Below are 18579 nucleotides of genomic sequence, written 5' to 3'. Positions count from 1 at the left end.
TTTTTTTTAATTAAAAACTTCATTATTTTCCCCCTCCACCCCTTACTTGTAATCTAATAAGGGAATGGATAGAAACCGAGCCGGTGTTTTTTAAAATTTTCAGTAGCCCACATCTGGCAGGGTGTGGGCCCCTCCTTGGCCCAGGCAGCAATGTATATTCGCAGTATGCAAAAAACTTAAGTTTATAGGTTTCGGTCACCTGCGCTGAGTCTGGGCAGCGGCTCGGCACCTTTCTTTAAATAATAAAGCCATGAGGATCTGACGTGTCAAGCAGAGGCTTCCAAAGGAGATAGATCCCTGGGTTTCCAGTGAAATGAGAATATGCAACAATCACCCAAAAAGAAAGGGGGGAGAAGGGAGGAATGAGAGAAGAAAGAGTAAGGAGAGGGGAAAGAGAGGTACATTCTGAGCAGGTACCCAGTGAGATGGGTTTTGATTCCTGGGGTCTGTGGAGCAGGCTAAGTCAGAATGCTTTGGCTCCTCACCTAGCTCTCAGCTGACTAACAAAGGCTAAAAGGCATTTTCTCTGAGGTGCTCCTCAGAGATGAGCTGGAAATCACTCCTATAGAATTTCCAACCATGGCTGAGTAACTCCACAGGAGGGCTTTGGGGGGCGGGGACACACACAGGGGTTGGGTGGCTGTATGTGTACACACACACACACACACACACACACACACACACACACACACACACACACACACACACACACACACACACACACACACACACGGGAAGGAGCACCCCAAACCCAGCCCAACATGGAAGTCACAGTGGAAAACCCACAGTCCCTCCTGTCCCCCTCTCTCCGCTTCCATGCTCTCTCCCCGTTATCTATCAGAGGGTTTTCTATCATGCCCTTCAGCCTAGCAACTAAGCACAGAGCTGTCTGGATAACGGGCATCACTTCTGTGTGAGCTGTGCACAGCCGCCCCACGCAGTCACCCATGCTTCTGGGGCATGGGGACGGCATTAGAAAGCTGGGTGAGTGGTATCTGCCCCTCCAGCCTCTTGCGACAACAGCTCCTGACAGCATACACACAGCAGGGATCCGAGACAGCCTGGCAGGTGGGGAATTCAGATCCAGAGAGCTACAGAAATTACCACTAAGCGTTTAACTGGCCACACACAAGTCTGGACCTTTTTTCTTCTGCTTTCCTTCCATCCTGCATTTCCTTCTGCCACAAGCGGCTGCTCCGGAACCAGGGAAGCGATAGAGAAAAGCCTTATAGAACCTCATGGGCCTTTGAAAGACTTCTGCAGACAAATCATGATTAAGCGATTTCCCTGCACCTCACACCTAGCTAAATAAAAGGGTAGGCTCAGCTGCTGTCTCTAACTGCTTTAACTGTGGGAACCTGCCTGGGGGTGCTGGGAGAATCCTCGGAGTGTGGAAATGTAGGAGCCTGGCTGCAGTGCAAGCCAGCTACCAACAGTGGCTTCATTAAGGCTGCTTTAAAGGAAACCAAGAGCTGCAAATGCTCCGAGATGCTCAGCACCTCAGGCTGTTAGGGGGTGTCAGAAGGAAACATTCTCAAGGGAGACAAAGCTGGGCCGGGTGCTAAAGTCCCTTGCTGACACTCCCTTTGTTCTACCCGTTTGGATCGGAAAGTCCTTCGCTCCTAATCCACTTGGATATAGCAGGATCCCAGAACGTTAATCTCCCCACTGGTGTCACCTGCCTGCCCTTGGAATCATGGAGAGGCCCATTTGAAATGTCTGTTTTCAATGGCTTCCCAGCCTGAGAGGTATTTGAAGGCCTCTCTGTGGCCCAGACACCTCTCATAGCACCAAATGACACTAGGGAATGCTGCCTGGAAACTCCTCTTTCACAAGGGAAGATGGAGCACAAGCTCCAGCTACGAAAAGCTCTACGAGTCTCCTTCATTGAGTTGCCCTGCCCCACACAGAAATAGCATCGTGCAAATAAAACCAAGAACGAAGTTGACACCACGCCATTCCCCCGCCATGATTCACAGCGCTGGCCCACAATTCACAGCTTTAGGAAAACGCCCCGAAGAACTTCTCCTCTCTCCATTCTTCCTCCTCCTGAATTGTGACCTTCAGACATCACTTAAGCAGCAGGTAAAAAAGAGCTGATCCAGCTAACAAAAAAATCTGTTTTGCTTTTCGGACTAAACAACATTCAAATCAAACAGAGCACAGGACAAATTTTATGAAATACCCCAAGGCTACTGGACTTGTCTCCCATTCCCCACCCATGTTCACCCTTCTCCTACCAGAATCGGTCCTTTAATTTTACCCCTTCTCCCGTTTTATCAGTTTGTTGCAAAATTTAGAACCTACCTCCCCTTCCATCTTTGTGTTCTACTTCTTGGATTTTAAATTAAATTGTTTGTAGCTCTCTTGTAAATTGTGCAAATATAGCAGTTAACACTAATGGCAGAAGGCCAGAGAGATGGGGCAGGGAGGAGGGGAGAGAGAGAGAGAGAGAGAGGAGGAAGGGACAGGGGTGGAGAGCTTGGAAGCAGGTGAGGAGGAAGGGGTAGCAAGTCAAGTACAGAAAAACAAAAGCCACTCCCACCCTCCCTGCGCTAAAAATAACAACATCATACATGTTGCCCTAGAAATGAGTGCAGTCCCTGACCCGCCAGCCTTCATCGCTGGATCTGGGACATGCCCCCAGGCGCAGCAGCTATGCTGGGTGCGCTGCAAGCTCCCCGCAATTCTTCTCGGCTCCTTTGCACTCCTGCCCACACCGTCCCTTGTGCAAGGTCTCTGGATAGGTCTGATTGGATTGGGTTTGATATGGTGGTAGGTTTCCTTGTTCGTTTGTGTTCAGAGTTTCGAGACGTGGACGGTGCCGCGTGTCCATTTGGCTCTGGACCCAAAGTACTCTGCTGCTGCTGCTGCCGCTCACTGGCCCTCTCTCTTGTAGTATCCACTGCTAGAAAGTTGTCAGGGCTGCCCCGGCCTTTTCAGCTGCTTAGGGCCATTGTGTCAATTGCCTGCTCCAGCTTACTCCTCAGCCGTTGCCTCCGGGCCTGTTCATCCTTCTCTAATGCAGCTAAAATCTGGCAGAGAAGAAAGAGAGGAGAATGGATGAGCGAGGAAGGATGAAATCAGCTGGTACTGTTATCTGCAATCTAGAATGAGAAGATGATAAAGAATGCAAGCCCACCAAAGCCACCACGTCTTCCAGGAGGGAGCTGTCAGCCCCCCACTCACAGGCCAGGTGAAACACACCGCTGCATTCATTCTTGAACATTGCCTCACTACATGAAGATAGGGTAATGGATGGGAATTCAGAGAAAAGCAAAAAAACCTAATCAGAGGTGGGAAAGACTGACCGAAGGAGAGTTATTAAAATAGTTAAATACAGGCTATGCCAGTGGTTCTCAACAAGGACTACACAGAGGTCTTCAGGAGGCACATCAACTCATCTAGAAATCTGCTTCGTTTTACAACAGACTACATGAAAAGCACTAGCAAAGTCAGTGCACATTAAAATTTCATACAATGACTCATTTATATTGCTCTATCTACTATACCAGGGTTTCTCAACCTAGGAGTTCATGATTTATTTTATAATTGTATGGTGAAAATGAGAAAATCATCAATTTCTCAGTAACTGTACTGTGACACTCTTGTATTTTGATTTTGTAAGCACAAGTAGGTTTTAAGGGAGGTGAAACTTGGGGGTACACAAGACAAATTAGATTCCTGTAAGAGCTACTATAGTCTGGAAAGGTTGAGAGCCACTGGGCTAAGCGACTGCTAAGGGGAAAAGTGCATTAAAAAAACATGGAGGGATCTAAAGCCCACAGATGGAGAGAAATTATTTAGCATGATCTTGTGACTAGGAGGAGATGACGAAAAGAAAAATTCCATCTCGACCATTAAGAAGAACTTCCTGAGCGTGAGATCCACCCCCTAGGGAAAGAGCCTCCGAAGGGATGTAACAGAAGTCTCATTTGAGGGGGACACAAACCACTAGAAAATACCTGTCTGGACCAATTTTAGCTGTCATCATGTACCAAGACCCATCGGGGGCAGCAACTCTGACCAAGATTTTCAATAGTAACTAGCTAATTGTGGGTGCCCTAATTTGGGGGTGCCAAGTGTAAGGCACTTAAGAAAGGCTCGATTTTGCAGGTGCTCATCGCAGTTTGAAAATCAGGTCCCTTTAAGGAGTTTCAACCAGGCATCGACAATCACTAGTCACATCTGAATATCTTACCTTCTCTACATGACTATTTATATCGCTGGGTTTTGGTTGATGTATTTGATTTATTAATAAGGAGCTAGGTATAACATTATTGAGTTGGTGGTTGATTAGAAGACATGCTAGCCAACACAGAAATCAGTGATCTGTCTGTCTAAGGGATTGTTTTATTTAACTTTGCAATTCGATCAAATGAATAGAGTGTCTGTCTTTATGCAGCAGCCACAGAACGGAACGGCCAGCTATGCAATGAGGAGCCACAAAAGGCTTACGGTCTGCTTCTATGACCCCATGTGAACCCAGAGCCATTCAGCTGTAGACACAGGGTAGCTCTGGATTTTCAGCAGTGTCGCCAAGATCCAAATCTGACTTTCGGGTACATCTACACTACAGACACTCTGCAGGCATAGCAGTGCCAGGATAGCACACAGTGCAGACACAGGCAACACAGACTAGGGATGTACTAGTGTAATTGATTAATCGATAAGCAAAAGCGTATAGGTTCATGCTATAGAATACACGCATTTCCCTCCCCCCCAACGAATACATTTTTTAGCAGGCTGGCCAGCAGCCCAGCTCAGTTCTGACTTAGGCTGGGTGTGGGACCTATCCTTGCTGTGGCTCTGCATTTAAAGTGTATTAGGAGCAGGGTGGGCAGGTAGCCCGGCTCAGCTTTGGTTTGCACCAGGTCTGGGAGCTCAGACCCCTGCCTCCCCACGCAGACAGGGGCTGCTGCCACCCAGTGCTGCTGCCTCATTATCAGAGGCAGCAGCATGGGATGACAAGCAGCTGGCCCGCAAGAGGAGCTGGTTTTCAAACTGGCTCCCCTTGCGGACTAACTCCCGCCTGGCACCCCATGCTGCTGCCGGCCCCACCCCCGGGGGCTAGAGAATAGTCAAGTAACCGATAAGAATTCATGAGGTTACTCGACTATTCAATTAACCGATATTTAACATCCCTAGCACAGACGGGAAGTTTTCTGTCACTGCCAGAACACCATCTCCCCGGTGAAGTTGGCTGTGCTGATGCAAGCCCTCTTCACTGACACAGATGTGTCTACCTATGTTCCCCCTACGTTGCCCAGCCATGAAGCTTCCCATTAAGGCCTATGCAGGGGCTCAGGGCTGCAGCAGGGAGAGCTCTCTCTCCAAGCCCTAAATCTGCTGAGCCCCTTTCAGTTGACCCCAGTGCCAAGCCATCCTTCCTTGCCATTGCCAGCAGGGAGCATTTAATCCCAAACTCCAATGCCCTACCACCCACCTTGAGTCCCCCCACCTATCCTGAGCACCCTCCTGCACCTCGAAGCCCTCATCTCTGGCCCCAAAGCCCACACCACCAGTCCAGAGCCTATACCCGCTCCTTTAACCCAATCCCCAGTCCAGAGTTTGGACCCCTTCTTGCACACCATCCCCCAGCCCTGAGCCCCTCCTGCATCCTGAACCCCTCATCCCTAACCCCACCCCAGAGCCTTCACCCCAGCCAGATCCCTTGCACCTCAACAACCCCCTATTCAGCCATAAGTCCCTCAACCCCAGCCCCAGCCTCCACACTCCCAGCCAGAGTCCTGACACGTCTGCATCCCAGCCCTAAGCCCCCGCTCACACTCAGAACCCACTGGCCCCATTCCCGCCACATGAATTCTGTGATGTGCACCAATATGAAGCCAATGTGTCGCCCATCATCTCTGTGTTCTGGGCCACCGCCTCACTGGTGCACATAAGGAAGTTCATTCCGCTCAGTTGAGGGAAAAATGAGATTGAACACGGGTGTCTACACTGCAGGTGCTGGTGGCAGGGGCATGTGGTTTATGTGAATATAAATTTTCAGTGCACATGAAGCTCTCAAATGCTTGTCCTGCTGGGAGACTGGTGCGGATTGATGAAGGCTGGCTCACCAGTGGGACAGCTGCAGCAATCGGACTGAGACCTGGCTCAGTCACCCAAATCTCCAAAGGAACCAGTACCATTTGTGCTGCAGTAGCAGCTGTATGCCATGGTCAGGATCAGGGGCCTGTTGCATGGTGCAAACATGTGGGGAGACATAAGGTCTGGCACTGAAGAGCTTGTGATCTGACCAGGCAGGGCCTTGTCTGGCTCCCCAGTGTTCTGCACAAGCCTCAGGTAAGGTATGAACAAAAGTGACAGGGGTCAAGGGAACTGAGTCCTGAGGAAACAGTAGCACTGGGTGGGGTTTGCCACTCCACCTTCAGCTTCAATAGCCTTCCAGTAACATTTTACCTGCCTTTATTTTTCATGGCAGCTGCATGTGCAGGACCCAGCCTGGAGAGGAGACAGGGCTACCCTACCCTAATACCCAAGGGCTATTGTCCTGCTGCTATTTCCAGGCTGCCACTAGGTCAGAAACGCTGGAAACCTTTCAAAACAGCATGCTCTCTACAAAAGCGGACCCAGCTCAGGGTGCAAGGTGCTGCCATACAGTGGGGCACTTCTCCAAACTCAATGCTTCTCTGCTGCAAGCTCCCTGGATAGAGAGTGTGTTCAGCTGCATTTCTGCCAGTGACAGCTCTTGTGAGGAAAGGCTCAGCAGACTTGGCTCTGGGGGGAGACATTCGGGCCCACAGCTTCAGCTCAATCTGCCTCACTCAGTGGGAGGCTGCACTGCTGTACAGGAGAAGTCCTCACAACACTGGAAACGTCCGATTGGCGTTTCTCCAGGGGCATCCCATTTCTCTGAACAAGCTTGTGTTTTGGTGACACATCAGAGGATGGGAGGAGCACACTTCTCTGGTGTTTACATGAACAGGGGCATTAATAAAGGCACAGGGTGTTGAAGGCAGAGTTGGATTGGTAAGGGAGAGATAAGGGATGCGTAAAAGCGGGGGAAAAAGCCTGTCTACCTGTCACCCAGGAGTCTGAAGCACTGAGTCCCAGCTAGATAACATTGTGCCACCCGACACAGAAGAGCTGATTTAAAAACAAACTTGACAGAAATCCTGTCTCCCCAGGTAAGTCTGTCAGGAGAGCACATTTTTTGCAATTAAATGTCAAGGCATCCGTCAAAGGGGATTTGATTAACCATTTCATTGGCTGCATAATTGGAAACAAACTGTTGTATAATTAACAGACTTACTAGGAGGCAGGCAAAAGTCTGTCCCAAGCCCTACAGGTGACTCCCTAATAGGGACATCAACGCTCTTTGATTAAAAGTCACTGCAGCGCCCTGCGGGTTTCCAGCACTGAGCGCACAGGACGTGCTGTGGAGGACATACAGTGCTGCGGCTTGGTCACTGCTGGGTGCTGGGAGACTCAGGGTCTCACAGGGGACTCTCAGTGCAGTGCAGGTGAGGCCAGTCAGTCTGGCCTAGCAGCCAGCCCTGGGCAATGGCCTACTGCTGACTCTTCAGCTAAGGATAAAATTACACCTCCTGCTGGGCACCTAACCAAGGGCTCAATCCTGCAAGAGGCCGAATACTCAACTTCAGTGTGAACTAAGGGTGCTCAAAGACTGCCAGGATCGGATCCAGGCTCAGACACTGCAAGCATGAGGAGAACAATTCCTCCCCATGGGTATATCTACACTACAGCACTATTTCAAATTAACTTAATTCAAATTAAGCTAATTCGAAATAATGCATCTATACACAAAAACTATTTCGAAATAGCGTTTTGCTATTTCGAAACAGCGCGTCCACACTGAGTGGACCCTGAATCGAAGGTAAGGCTGGCCGGAACCAGTGCCAGCAGGGCATCAGGTTAGGACTTAGTGTGTGGGGCTGCTGCCTGAGGCTAACTGAGCTCCGTGCTTAAAGGGACCCTACCCCACCCCAGACAGACAGTTCTCAGGGTTCTCTGTTTGCTTGTCTACCTCGATGAGTGACAGCAAAGCAGTACTGACTTGGGAGTGCCCTGATTGCTCACACTCGGGACACCACAGCACTCGGCCACATGGAGCCAGAGCTGCCCCTGGGCACACCGGTGTGACTCGTGGGGTCGTTGCAATCAGCCCAACTGCACTTGCTGCAGGCTGCCATCCAGGGGGTCCATCGGGGGGCTGTCAGATTCCAGGAGGCCCTGAGGGAGAGCGTCCACTCCGAGAAGCCCTCAGAGCCTCCCCATTCCTCCCTCACATACTTCCACTTACCCCTCCCTAGCCCCCCTTCCTGATGTCAAATAAAAGACACGTATGTTCAAAAATTGAAACTGGTTTATTGAACAAAACTGGGGGGGGGGGGGGATGAACCTCTGGGGAGACTGGGAAAAGGAGGTGGGAGAGGGGAGGAGAGAGGGTGGAAGAAGGGAGGAGGAAACCTGGGAGGAGAGAGCTGGAAGGGGGAAGCAAGGGGAAGAAGGGGAAGGGGAAGCTCAGGGTTGGGTGTCTCGCCGGACCAACCTGATTTTCATGCTAACCTGCTCCTGGGTTCGTACGTAGCCTTTGGTGGCCAGGCTGGCAGCTATCCTGCCATATACAGCCGCATTCCTCCATCTAGTGCGGAGATCATGGACGTTGGGGGCATCCCCCCCAACCTGAATAAGGTCCATGATCTCTACCCGGGACCAGGAAGGTGCCCGCCTTCTCCAGCCCCGTCAGGCTCCTGGGAGCTGGCAGACTGCTCCTGGGGAGCGGTGGAGGGCTGGATCCAGTGGCTTGCTGGCTCCTGTTTTGGGGCTACTGGGTCAGAGGCCCCGGTGGCCACGGCTGGCTCTGGGCTGGCAGGCTTGGAGCTGACACAGGCACTGTGGCCAGGGTCTACCCCTTTAATGTCTCCGGGGTTGGGGGAGAGGAGAGTAAGTTTTCCTGGTTGTGCCCAGAGTGGCCACCAGGGCTCCCTGGGAAGGGCTGGAGGCCCCCTATTTCGAATTAAGTGTCTACACAGCTCTTAATTCGAAATAGCTATTTCAAATTTGGTGTTACTCCTCATGGAATGAGGTTTACCAAAATCAAAATAAGGGCTCCACTATTTCAAATTTATTTCGAGATAGTGGTTTGCCTGTGTAGACGCTATTAAAGTTAATTCAAAATAACTGCTGTTATTTCTAATTAACTTTGTAGTGTAGACATACCCCAAGATTCACTTCTGTCCTGTGGGGATATAGCCACAAAAGTTACTGAGAGTCATTAAAGGCTCCTCCGGCACCCTTCCAAATCCTGCCATGGGCCCTGGGTGCCCATTAATTTGGGCTAGTGACCTCTTGTCCCTGGATTATGGGATGAGAACTGGATTTTTACTGTGCTCTTTGAATTTTTGTCCTTGAGAGGACATGCAGCCTCCCTCACATCCAAAACCAAAGCTGAAAGCATGTGGTACGAAGTGGGCATTTGGGGAGGGGATGTAACTTTCTGACTATTTCCAGCCTGATTCAAATGCTGGGCTCGCCCATCCCAGCAAGACAAATCTTGAAGCTGGACTTTAGAAGGGGCTGCTTCGTTTCATAGCCACCTGAAGCACCGTTTGCAGTTCAACTCCAGGATCAGGGTGCCAGCTGACCACTCGTGGCCCTCGTGAAGCAATTTCCCTTAGTGTATGTCACAATTAGCCAGGAATATTAGAGGGGAGTTATTTGCTTTCCTCTGACGCATCAGCTATAGGCTAAAATTGGAAGCTGACTACAAGACTTGATGGGCTCACGGTCTTATCCAGTTGCATACTCAATACTCTCAATGGAGACATGTCTCTTTCGTTAACCAGACCAGCCTCTAGATGGCACCAATGCACCTCATACCCAACCCCCACAAAATATTCATCTGGCAGTCAAAAAGCACATAACTTAAAGGCATGTGAATCAGACTTGGACAGTATCAGACAGAGAATATGACTTTGAGCCTAGTCCCCCTTTCCCACCTCACCGCTGCTCTCCAGATAAAAGAACAATGTATCACTGAAGTTTTAAGCATGCTGAAGGATTCACAACCTGCCTTCTACATATGCGATTATGTGTTATCTTGTTGTCCTTATGGAAACAACACAGCAAAAAGAAATCCATGCAGAGAAGAAAGAGAGATACATGCCTGTCACCTGCAATAAGGAACTAGGACCAGTGATTATGAAGATGCAAGTACCCAAATGAAAATTAATTATGATTTTCATTCACAGCCAATGACAGCATATTACTGCACTGAGCAACAGGAAAACGGATTCTCTCCCATTTTGCATCAAAGAGGGTGCAATCGGGCTGCATGTAATTGTGCTTAATGAATGAAAACAAACAAAGGGAACAGCTGCGATTTATTAATCCCATTACAAATAATAAAAGAAGTTCCTGAGAGCTGAGAACACACAAGTGGTGCCTTCAGAGTGGGCTATGGGGGCACATTCAACAGATGACAGACTGCAGTAAACTGGCAAGAGCACAGGATGGCTACTCACTCTGCATCTTCAAAGAGCAGCTCGTTAATATCACTCTCTCCTCGCCCCTTGCCAACAACCCTCACACAGTGGCTGGTTGGGGTTGATTTTTGAGGCCTAGGTAACTTCTGGTGCTGCTGAAAGGGGGAGGCCGAAGACTCAGGTACAGGGCAGGTAGGTGTTATGAAATGCTGCCCCTTACACCTCTGCTAAGGTATTTCAACCCAGGCCACCCCCAGCTATGCCAATGTGTAACAGCTCTTACTGGCAACACACCCTGACATCCCAAAATTGGGCTCTCCCTACCCACCTCTGCTACTGCTCCTAAATCTAACCGATAGCAACCCTTGCTGATCCTTTCTGCTCTGCCAGCGAGCCTCGACCTTGTCCCGCCGCCCCGCTTTGGCTTTTCCAGCCGAGGCTGTTCCCTGAGCAAGAGGCCACCAGTCACTGGACGAGTTTTGTTGTCAATCGTACTTCAGGCTGGCAGACTTCTTACTTTTGTGTGGTACCCCAGACTGTAACCCACGCTGACAAAGAAATATACATTTCACAGCACCCCCATCTCCATCGTGCCTGGCTTCTCTCTTCCCCCATTGTCTATCTCTATCTGGGCTTGGAGCGAAGCTCTCCTCTTGAAGTCAATGTCATTTGAGCTAAACTGGAGCTTTCGAGGGGTTTCTAATTTGTGCTAAGAAGGTGTTTTTCTGGGTGTTTCTCTCCTCCCTACTCCTCTGCTGTCCGTTATCCTTCAGTCCTACCCTGTACAGTAAATGCATGGTTGTTGTATACACTATGAAAACCCTAGCCACACAACGCTGTCATGCAGGGCTACCAAAACTCATCATTAAGAGATCCCCAAACCCTGTGGCCCTGATCCCGCTTCGCCTCTGAGCCTATCATTTGTCTAATACTAACCCTTTAAATGTGTCTAAGTGCGTGCTGGCAAGAGGCGCTGAATAACAGCTTCACAGAGACTAGACTGAGGCACAGAACGGGGAGCAGCAAAGTATCCCAAGCCCCACCCTCATGCCCCGGGGGGCCATGTATAAAGGCACTCTCCCTGCCCCATAGAGCCCTTGGTTTCTACCCTTAGTGCTAATGGGGCAAATCGGTTCAGTGAGCTGGACACTTTTCTACTAGGAAGTGGACCGAGAACTGCCAACTCCATTTCACAAAGGTACCCAAACAGCCTGTTGGGTGGAGAGACGTTTGGTTGCGGCTGAGAGTCAAGTCCAGCGAGCTCACAGAGAAAGGCTCCATACACTAATACAAATTCTACTGAGTCATCCAATCCTCCTTTTTGTCTCTTTCTTCAATATTCCTGTCTACTGATGGCCCTCACCTCTCCCTGGCTCCTTCATGGCTTAGACACATCCCTGTCTCTCTCAGGAGACAACGCTACAGCCAGGAGCAAAGGCTTTTTATTATCTAAATAAACCACTACTCAAACATAAGTTTTCACTCTGCTTTATTGGGACAATAAAATCTAGGTTATGTTTTTATATATATATACAAGAGTTATATATTTTATTGCTTTAATAAAGTATTGCAAGTATGTTTGAATGGTGCTTTATGAAGTTAACTTGTACAATTTACACAGATGGGCTTTTAACCACTCTTATTAATATTCAAGAGGATGCCTATTGGCATGGTCAGCTCATCCCTTCAAATGCCCCCTGGAATTATGAGCAAGGTCACCCGAGTATCTTCATGGGGTTGTATGGTGCTATGGGTTTGTTTAGAGCAGGTGGGGAAGAGGGAGGGAAAGTGGTGAGGCCGACCAGAAGGCAAATCCTGCCTTCCTTCACATCAGAAAGGAGTTTGGCAGTTTCCCATGCTACTTGCCAGAGGAAATATGGGTACAAAACCACACCCTTATCGGAACAATGCTCAGGAAAGGCCCAGGACTGAGGAGCTGCTGTAGGTTGGGATGGAGGGGTAATAATAAGAGCTGACTGATGAAGGCTTATAATAAGAATAGCATAAAGAGCTGCTGGTCACCTCTAGAGTAAACAGAGTCAGGAGAGGAGAACTGAGGAAAAACTTGAGCATCATCTCTTTTGCCAGAGGAGGTTATGAAGACCAGGACTTTAACAGGGTTCAAAAAAGAGCTAGATAAGCTCATGGAGGTTAGGTCCATCAATGGCTATTAGCCAGGATGGATAGGAATGGTGTCCCTAGCCTCTGTTTGCCTGGAAATGGATGAGAGGAGAGGGATCATGTGAGGATTCCCTGTTGTGTTCCCTCCTTCTGGGGCATCTGGCATTGGCCACTATCAGCAGACAGGATACTGGGCTAGATGGACTTTTGGTCTGAGCCATTATGGCCATTCTAATGTTCACTGTGCCTGGTTCTACTCTCTGCCCTCAGCTCCTGCTGTCACTTCCACCAGCATCACATTCACCCAGGGTGGGTGTGAATCCATGTGTGTGGAGGTCATAAAGTGTATTAGTGCCTGGTAACTTTCCATAACTGGCTGCTAGTCATACACACAACATGGGACAGGTAACTTTATTACACCCGGGGCTACTTTATCAGGCACTTTCACTGGGCAGCCTGTTATCGATCCAGTTATGCTTCTAGAAGTGAGATGAATCCTGCCACAACAGCAATATTTCCCCCTCTCTATTTCCTGTAAGATAATTTTTCTGGGCAGCAAGAGAGGGAAAGCCGAAACTGGGTGGGTGGGGGGAGGGGACTTGCTTGAAAACAAGATGTCTCAGCTCCCCCTCCCCCCACCATTGACTTACCTCATCCTTGTACTTGGTGATGTATGAGTAGATCTCGTGCAGCGCACTCATGCTGTTGAACTGGCTCAGGTGTAACCGGGACTGCTCCGCCAGGTACGCACTCATGTCCTGGTCACTGATTGCTGGCATTTTAGCAATATCTGCATAATATCTACAGGAGGTAGGAGAAACAGAACAGCATGTCTGAACCAGGGAGAGGTAGAAAGGGGAAGGGGCAGGCTCCCACGGGGCTCCTTCTGAGAGCAGCCTGTAGGCAGACTGAAAGGTGAATACAAGGAGCCTTTGGTTTCACAGTAAAAGTCCTATTCAGTGCTTTTCAGCAATAGCGCTCACAATGCTTTACAAAGGAGGTCAGTATCAGGATCCCCATTTTATAGCTTGGGTGACTGAGGCACAGAGAGGGGAAGGGATAAGACACCCAGCTGTCAAGTGGCAGAGCAGGAAATGGAACCTGGATCCCCTAGGGTCCGTTCCCGTGCTCTGCTGAGTAAATCACACTACCCCCCTTCCCCCGAAAAATTAACTTCTTATTATACTGAAGCAGTTGGGATAGTTAAACTCAGGGGTTCTCTGTGATTTTCCACTTGCCATCCTCAAACCATCCACTACCCCCTTCCACCGCAAACTACCCTCTTCTGCCTCCACACCCAATATCTAGAGCTCTGCATGAATACAAAATTGGTATTTGCATCCACATTTGCATCCCGGTCAACAAGGACAAGTGTAGAGTCCTGCACTTGGGACGGAAGAATCCCAAGCGTTGTTACAGGCTGGGGACCGAATGGCTAAGTAGCAGTTCTGCAGAAAAGGACCTGGAGATTACAGTGAATGAGAAGCTGGATATGAATCAACAGTGTGCACTTGTAGCCAAGAAGGCGAATGGCATATTAGGGTGTATTAGGAGGAGCATTTCCAGCAGATCTAGAGAAGTGATAATTCCCCTTTATTCGGGTCTGGTGAGGCCACATCTGGAGTACTGTGTCCAGTTCTGGGCCCCACACTATAGAAAGGATGTGGACGCATTGGAGAGGGTCCAGCAGAGGGCGACCAAAATAATTAGAGGGATGGAGCGCATGACCTGAGGAGAGACTGAGGGATTTGGGTTTGTTTAGTCTGCATAAGAGAAAAGTGAGGGGGGATTTGATAGCAGCCTTCAAATTCCTGAAGGGAGGTTCCACAGAGGCAGGAGAAAGGCTGTTCTCAGTAATGACAGATGGCAGAACAAGGAGCAGTGGTCTCAAGTTACAGTGGGGGAGGTCTAGATTGGATATTAGGAAAAACTATTTCACTAGGAGGGTGGTGAAGCACTGGAATGGGTTACCTAGGGCGGTGGTGGAATCTCCATCCCTAGAGGTTTTTAAGTCTCGGCTTGACAAAGCCCTGGCTGGGTTGATTTAGTTGGGATTGGCCCTGCCTTGGGCAGGAGGCTGGACTTGATGACCTTCTGAGGTCTCTTCCAGCTCTGTGATTCTATGATTCACAAAAATGGGCTGCAGATATCTACACCCACATTCCTGGATGTGGCTACCTGGGGATATTAAAGCAGATATCTGCAAATTTGCAGGGCTCTACTGATATCCCAGAATCCTTTCTGCTATTCCAGTCAACCCCTGCCCCAGGGCTACCACATATAGCACTTTGTTGTTGCAATGGTTCCTGTTAAGGTACTATGTCACAGGAAGCCAAAGATGACATTTCACAGTCAGTGCATACACTTGTGATAGTTTCACATCCACATCTGTAGTGTACACCTCCATGCAGAACATTTCATGAATTGCACCTTCCTCGGTCAGTAGTACTTATGACTGCAGCTAGCTGTGCTTGGAAAGGTTACTGCACCACAGGAAGGTGAGAAACCGTTTGAAGTTTTTAGTGAAAACAGATTCTGCAGAAAAGGTGAGAAACATCAGAAAAGCAGCTTAATGAGCCACCATGGGGTCATGACCCTAAGGCTGACAACCCTGCTTTCCCAGAATCAACAACAGAAAATGTGACTTCACCCTGACAAATGCTCCATGGCATCACACATCACCTGTTCCCAAACAGCACTCATTGTTAGCCAGAAGCATGATGGGGCAGGTCACCTAGAAGGCCACTGAAGTTATTGCTGGAGAAAGGAAGCAGGCCTAAATGGACCAGTGGACCAATGAGGTCTGATAGGTGATGGAATACTTGGCTTATGGATCAATAGTTTCACCCACTTCTACATGGCCCACTGGTGTGTCTGGGTAGGGCAAGAGAGGGGGATACGGGACTAGGTGGCTCATTGGTATGCTCAGCAAATTCAAGCAACTCCATAAATTGCACCCAAGGAGATTCAAAGCCATGGCACCCAGCAGGTGCATTATTCCAGCTGCATCTGACGTGCTTAGCAGTCTCCCCTATTCACGTCATCCACAGGGGCAGGATGTGCTGTGGAAGCCAGTCAAGCCTCTCCTGTGCTGCCCTCAATGGCAGAGGCTCCCAGCACACGCAAGGGATGCCCAGGTACATCACTTCCGGAGGTAAAAGCAAGGCCACCCAGACTAAAGTGAGCGTTCCTGGGGAGTAGCTCAGTCACTCGCAGAACAGAATTCCACCAGGCCCGGTGCCCAGGATGGCTGCCTTTGTATATCGCTCTAGAGGAACATGCTAATCTTCGTTTTCCTAAAGTTATTTTGAAAACATTTTCGGGCAAAATGATCAAATGTACGGACTCAAATTATGCGGGAAGTAAAGTGGCAGACTCTGAGGGCAGACGTAGGTCCCTTTGGCCCTCTTAATACCTTCATGGACTGCTCCTGCAAAACCCACAACCATCAGGCCTCCAAATATCTGTGAATCCTGACTGAAAGCCCCACCCCCACTTGCTTTACCTCTCGTGACCCCAGGGAAATGAAAGCCAATGCAATTCAAAGTCAACAGTCTGGCACAGTGATTATTAGCAGTAGCAGCATTAGATGAATCCAATCTCACTGAGGTGGAACAATGCTGACTCAGACATTTGGGTGGGAGCAGATGGCAGCGTAACACCTCCAGGAGATGAACATGAGCCCGGTCTATCCTATAGTACTGAGAGCAGCCAAGAGCTCCTGTTAAGATGCTTATACAAGGCAGTCCCCAGCAGGGGTTCCAGCTGTATGTGGGGTGGGGAGGACGGAAACTTTGTGCATGCTGACAGAGCTGGAGAGTCTGCCTACTTACCCTATAAGCAGCAGTGGAAAAAGTTTGAGCACAGATTTGCCGACTACAGCAGCCCCCAAGGGACCCACTGTGCAGCTGAGGACATCAGACGTGGGTTCTCATCTGTTTCCATTCAGATTCTTCCTTCCGGGATAGAAAACACCTTCCATCCACTTCAGGGAACATGTGGGCAGAAGGACCAGGCCTTGGGCCTCACTGTTTCTAGCCATCTTCTAAATCAGTGGCCACTGAAATCACACCAAGCGCCTACAGGATGCGCCGTAAGATCATGTTTGCCTGGGAATCCAGCTACCTGGATCACGCTGTCTGAACTGCCCTTGATGGGAAGTGGGACTCTATGGGAGGTGAGAGCATGACATGGGGGCTCCCACGGCAGATGAGGGCATCCAGGGCAGCAGTACCAGATATCCAGCCAAAAGGGAGCAGAGAACCCTTTCTGGATTGAGACATATGCAGGAGGTGAGGAGCCACAATTAGTTTCTGTGCACATACTGACATCTCTAATGGACTGACAGCCCATGGATTGCTATCATTCCTGCTCAATGCCTACGAGCTGAGAGACTGCATCTTGCACAGCAGTGACTCAGGATGCAGCCACCTGGAAGCAAAACCAAGTGTGTCTCTCTCCTCCCCTCACTTCTGTGTGCTCTCCCTTTTAACTCTGTTTCTTCCCTGGAGTAGCCAACTGGCAAACTGCCCTTTTTTTTGCCTGGATATCATGATGATGGAGATAATAGACAGATCTTCCATTGGGACTGCCAGGTTCAGTCAAACGCTCTGCCTGCTTTCAAACTCTTCCTTCTGCAGTGCTCTGCAAGGATAATCCCTCCAAATTAAAATAGCAGCTACAGAGCAAAGTCCCACCACAGAGGAGAAGGGGGAAATCCAACCACCTAGCACAGAGGGGAGAACAGGCTCCCCACAGGGCAGTCCCGACCTCTTCCTATCTGCTGCAGCTGCCTGCATTTCTCTTGTGTTTTCAGCTACACTGAGGTTCTAATACCCTCCAGGCAGGAACCTTGTCTTTTAATTTGCCTGCAAAGCACTATGCATGCCCCTATGGAGCGATACAATACAGAAAAACATTTCAAAAATATTTAGGCTGCAAAATCAAGGATTCAAAAGTTAGGAAATGCTAGATTTATAGTCGTCTGTATAACTTTAATTTGATCCTTTGCGCAGCCTCCCTGAGCACCGAATAGCACAGTGGTTCTAAGGGGAAAAGAGTATGGGATCATGTAGTTATTGACTGTATCCTTATGCATACGCACAGGAACGCTGATTTAAGGTTTCACAGGCAACTTTAAATCGGGTATATCCTAACTTTTGAGTGTTCATTTTTGCAACCTAAATAAAAGACAACACTCACTTTCTCCAAACTGCTGTTCTTCGAGTTGTGTTGTTCACTTCCATTCCGCTCAGGCATGTGCACACTGCGTGAACGGACATCGCAACATTTTTCCCTTTTCAGTCCCCATGTGGAGCCTCCTGGAGTGGCGCCTTCATGGTGCTCAACATATCACCCTGAAGCCCTGACCCCTCCATCAGTTCATACTTGCTGGCAACTCCGACAGAGGGGAAGGAGGGTGGGTACTGAAATGGACGTGAACAATGCACCGCGAGGAACAAGAGTTACGAAATGGTGAATAATGGGGGTGTTAAAGTGTAAACGTGCACATGCTTAACCAATGAGTCTGGTCTCCTCAGTTAACTGTCAATAGTTACATGCAGCCTTCTCCTCTCCCTTCTCCCACTGACTCTGTATCATAGGCAGCAGGGGCAAATGGGAGCTGGTGCACATGGGGAGCCAACTTTTAAGCAAGCTCCCCACAACCTCCGACTCCTGAGGAGCCACCTCCCCCTCCCACACACGTAAACATGCAACTGCTGAAATTTTCAGCGGTTACACATTTACCTAAATACATGTATTTTAGCATCCCTAGTGAGTAACCATCTTTTCTTCTTCCAGCGCTTGCCGAGGTGGAGTGGGAGTTAAGGAATCGTTGACTGGAGGACCACACTGCCAACAGCTGCATCGCCTCTGCCTTGCAGGTTGATACCGTAATGAGCAGCAAACTTGTGCTACAGGGACTAGATTGCTGCCCTGCAGATCTCCTGGATCAGTACTTGGGTGAAGAAAGTAGTTAAAGAAG

The 18579-nt window shown here is 49.3% G+C and overlaps 1 protein-coding gene across 6 annotated transcripts in view; it reads right to left on the bottom strand.

Annotated features, from left to right (window-relative positions):
- Positions 1-1108: 1108 nt before the first annotated feature.
- The window catches only part of PLXNA1 (plexin A1), a 356659-nt gene continuing 339188 nt past the window's right edge, over positions 1109-18579 (bottom strand). For all 6 annotated transcript variants that reach the window (XM_075938783.2, XM_075938786.2, XM_075938785.2 and 3 more), the window contains 2 exons: positions 13244-13394; positions 1109-3035 (listed from right to left, as the gene is read on the bottom strand). In XM_075938783.2, the coding sequence (XP_075794898.1) occupies positions 2940-3035; positions 13244-13394 (247 nt within the window). In that variant the 3' untranslated portion in view covers positions 1109-2939. The remainder of the gene's footprint in view (positions 3036-13243; positions 13395-18579) is intronic.

Source organism: Pelodiscus sinensis, chromosome 11 (genome assembly GCF_052426305.1).
Source record: "Pelodiscus sinensis isolate ZL-2025 chromosome 11, ASM5242630v1, whole genome shotgun sequence".
Lineage (NCBI taxonomy): Eukaryota > Metazoa > Chordata > Testudines > Trionychidae > Pelodiscus > Pelodiscus sinensis.
The sequence above is the reverse complement of the archived record's forward strand: the minus strand, read 5'-3'. Positions and strand labels throughout refer to the sequence as shown.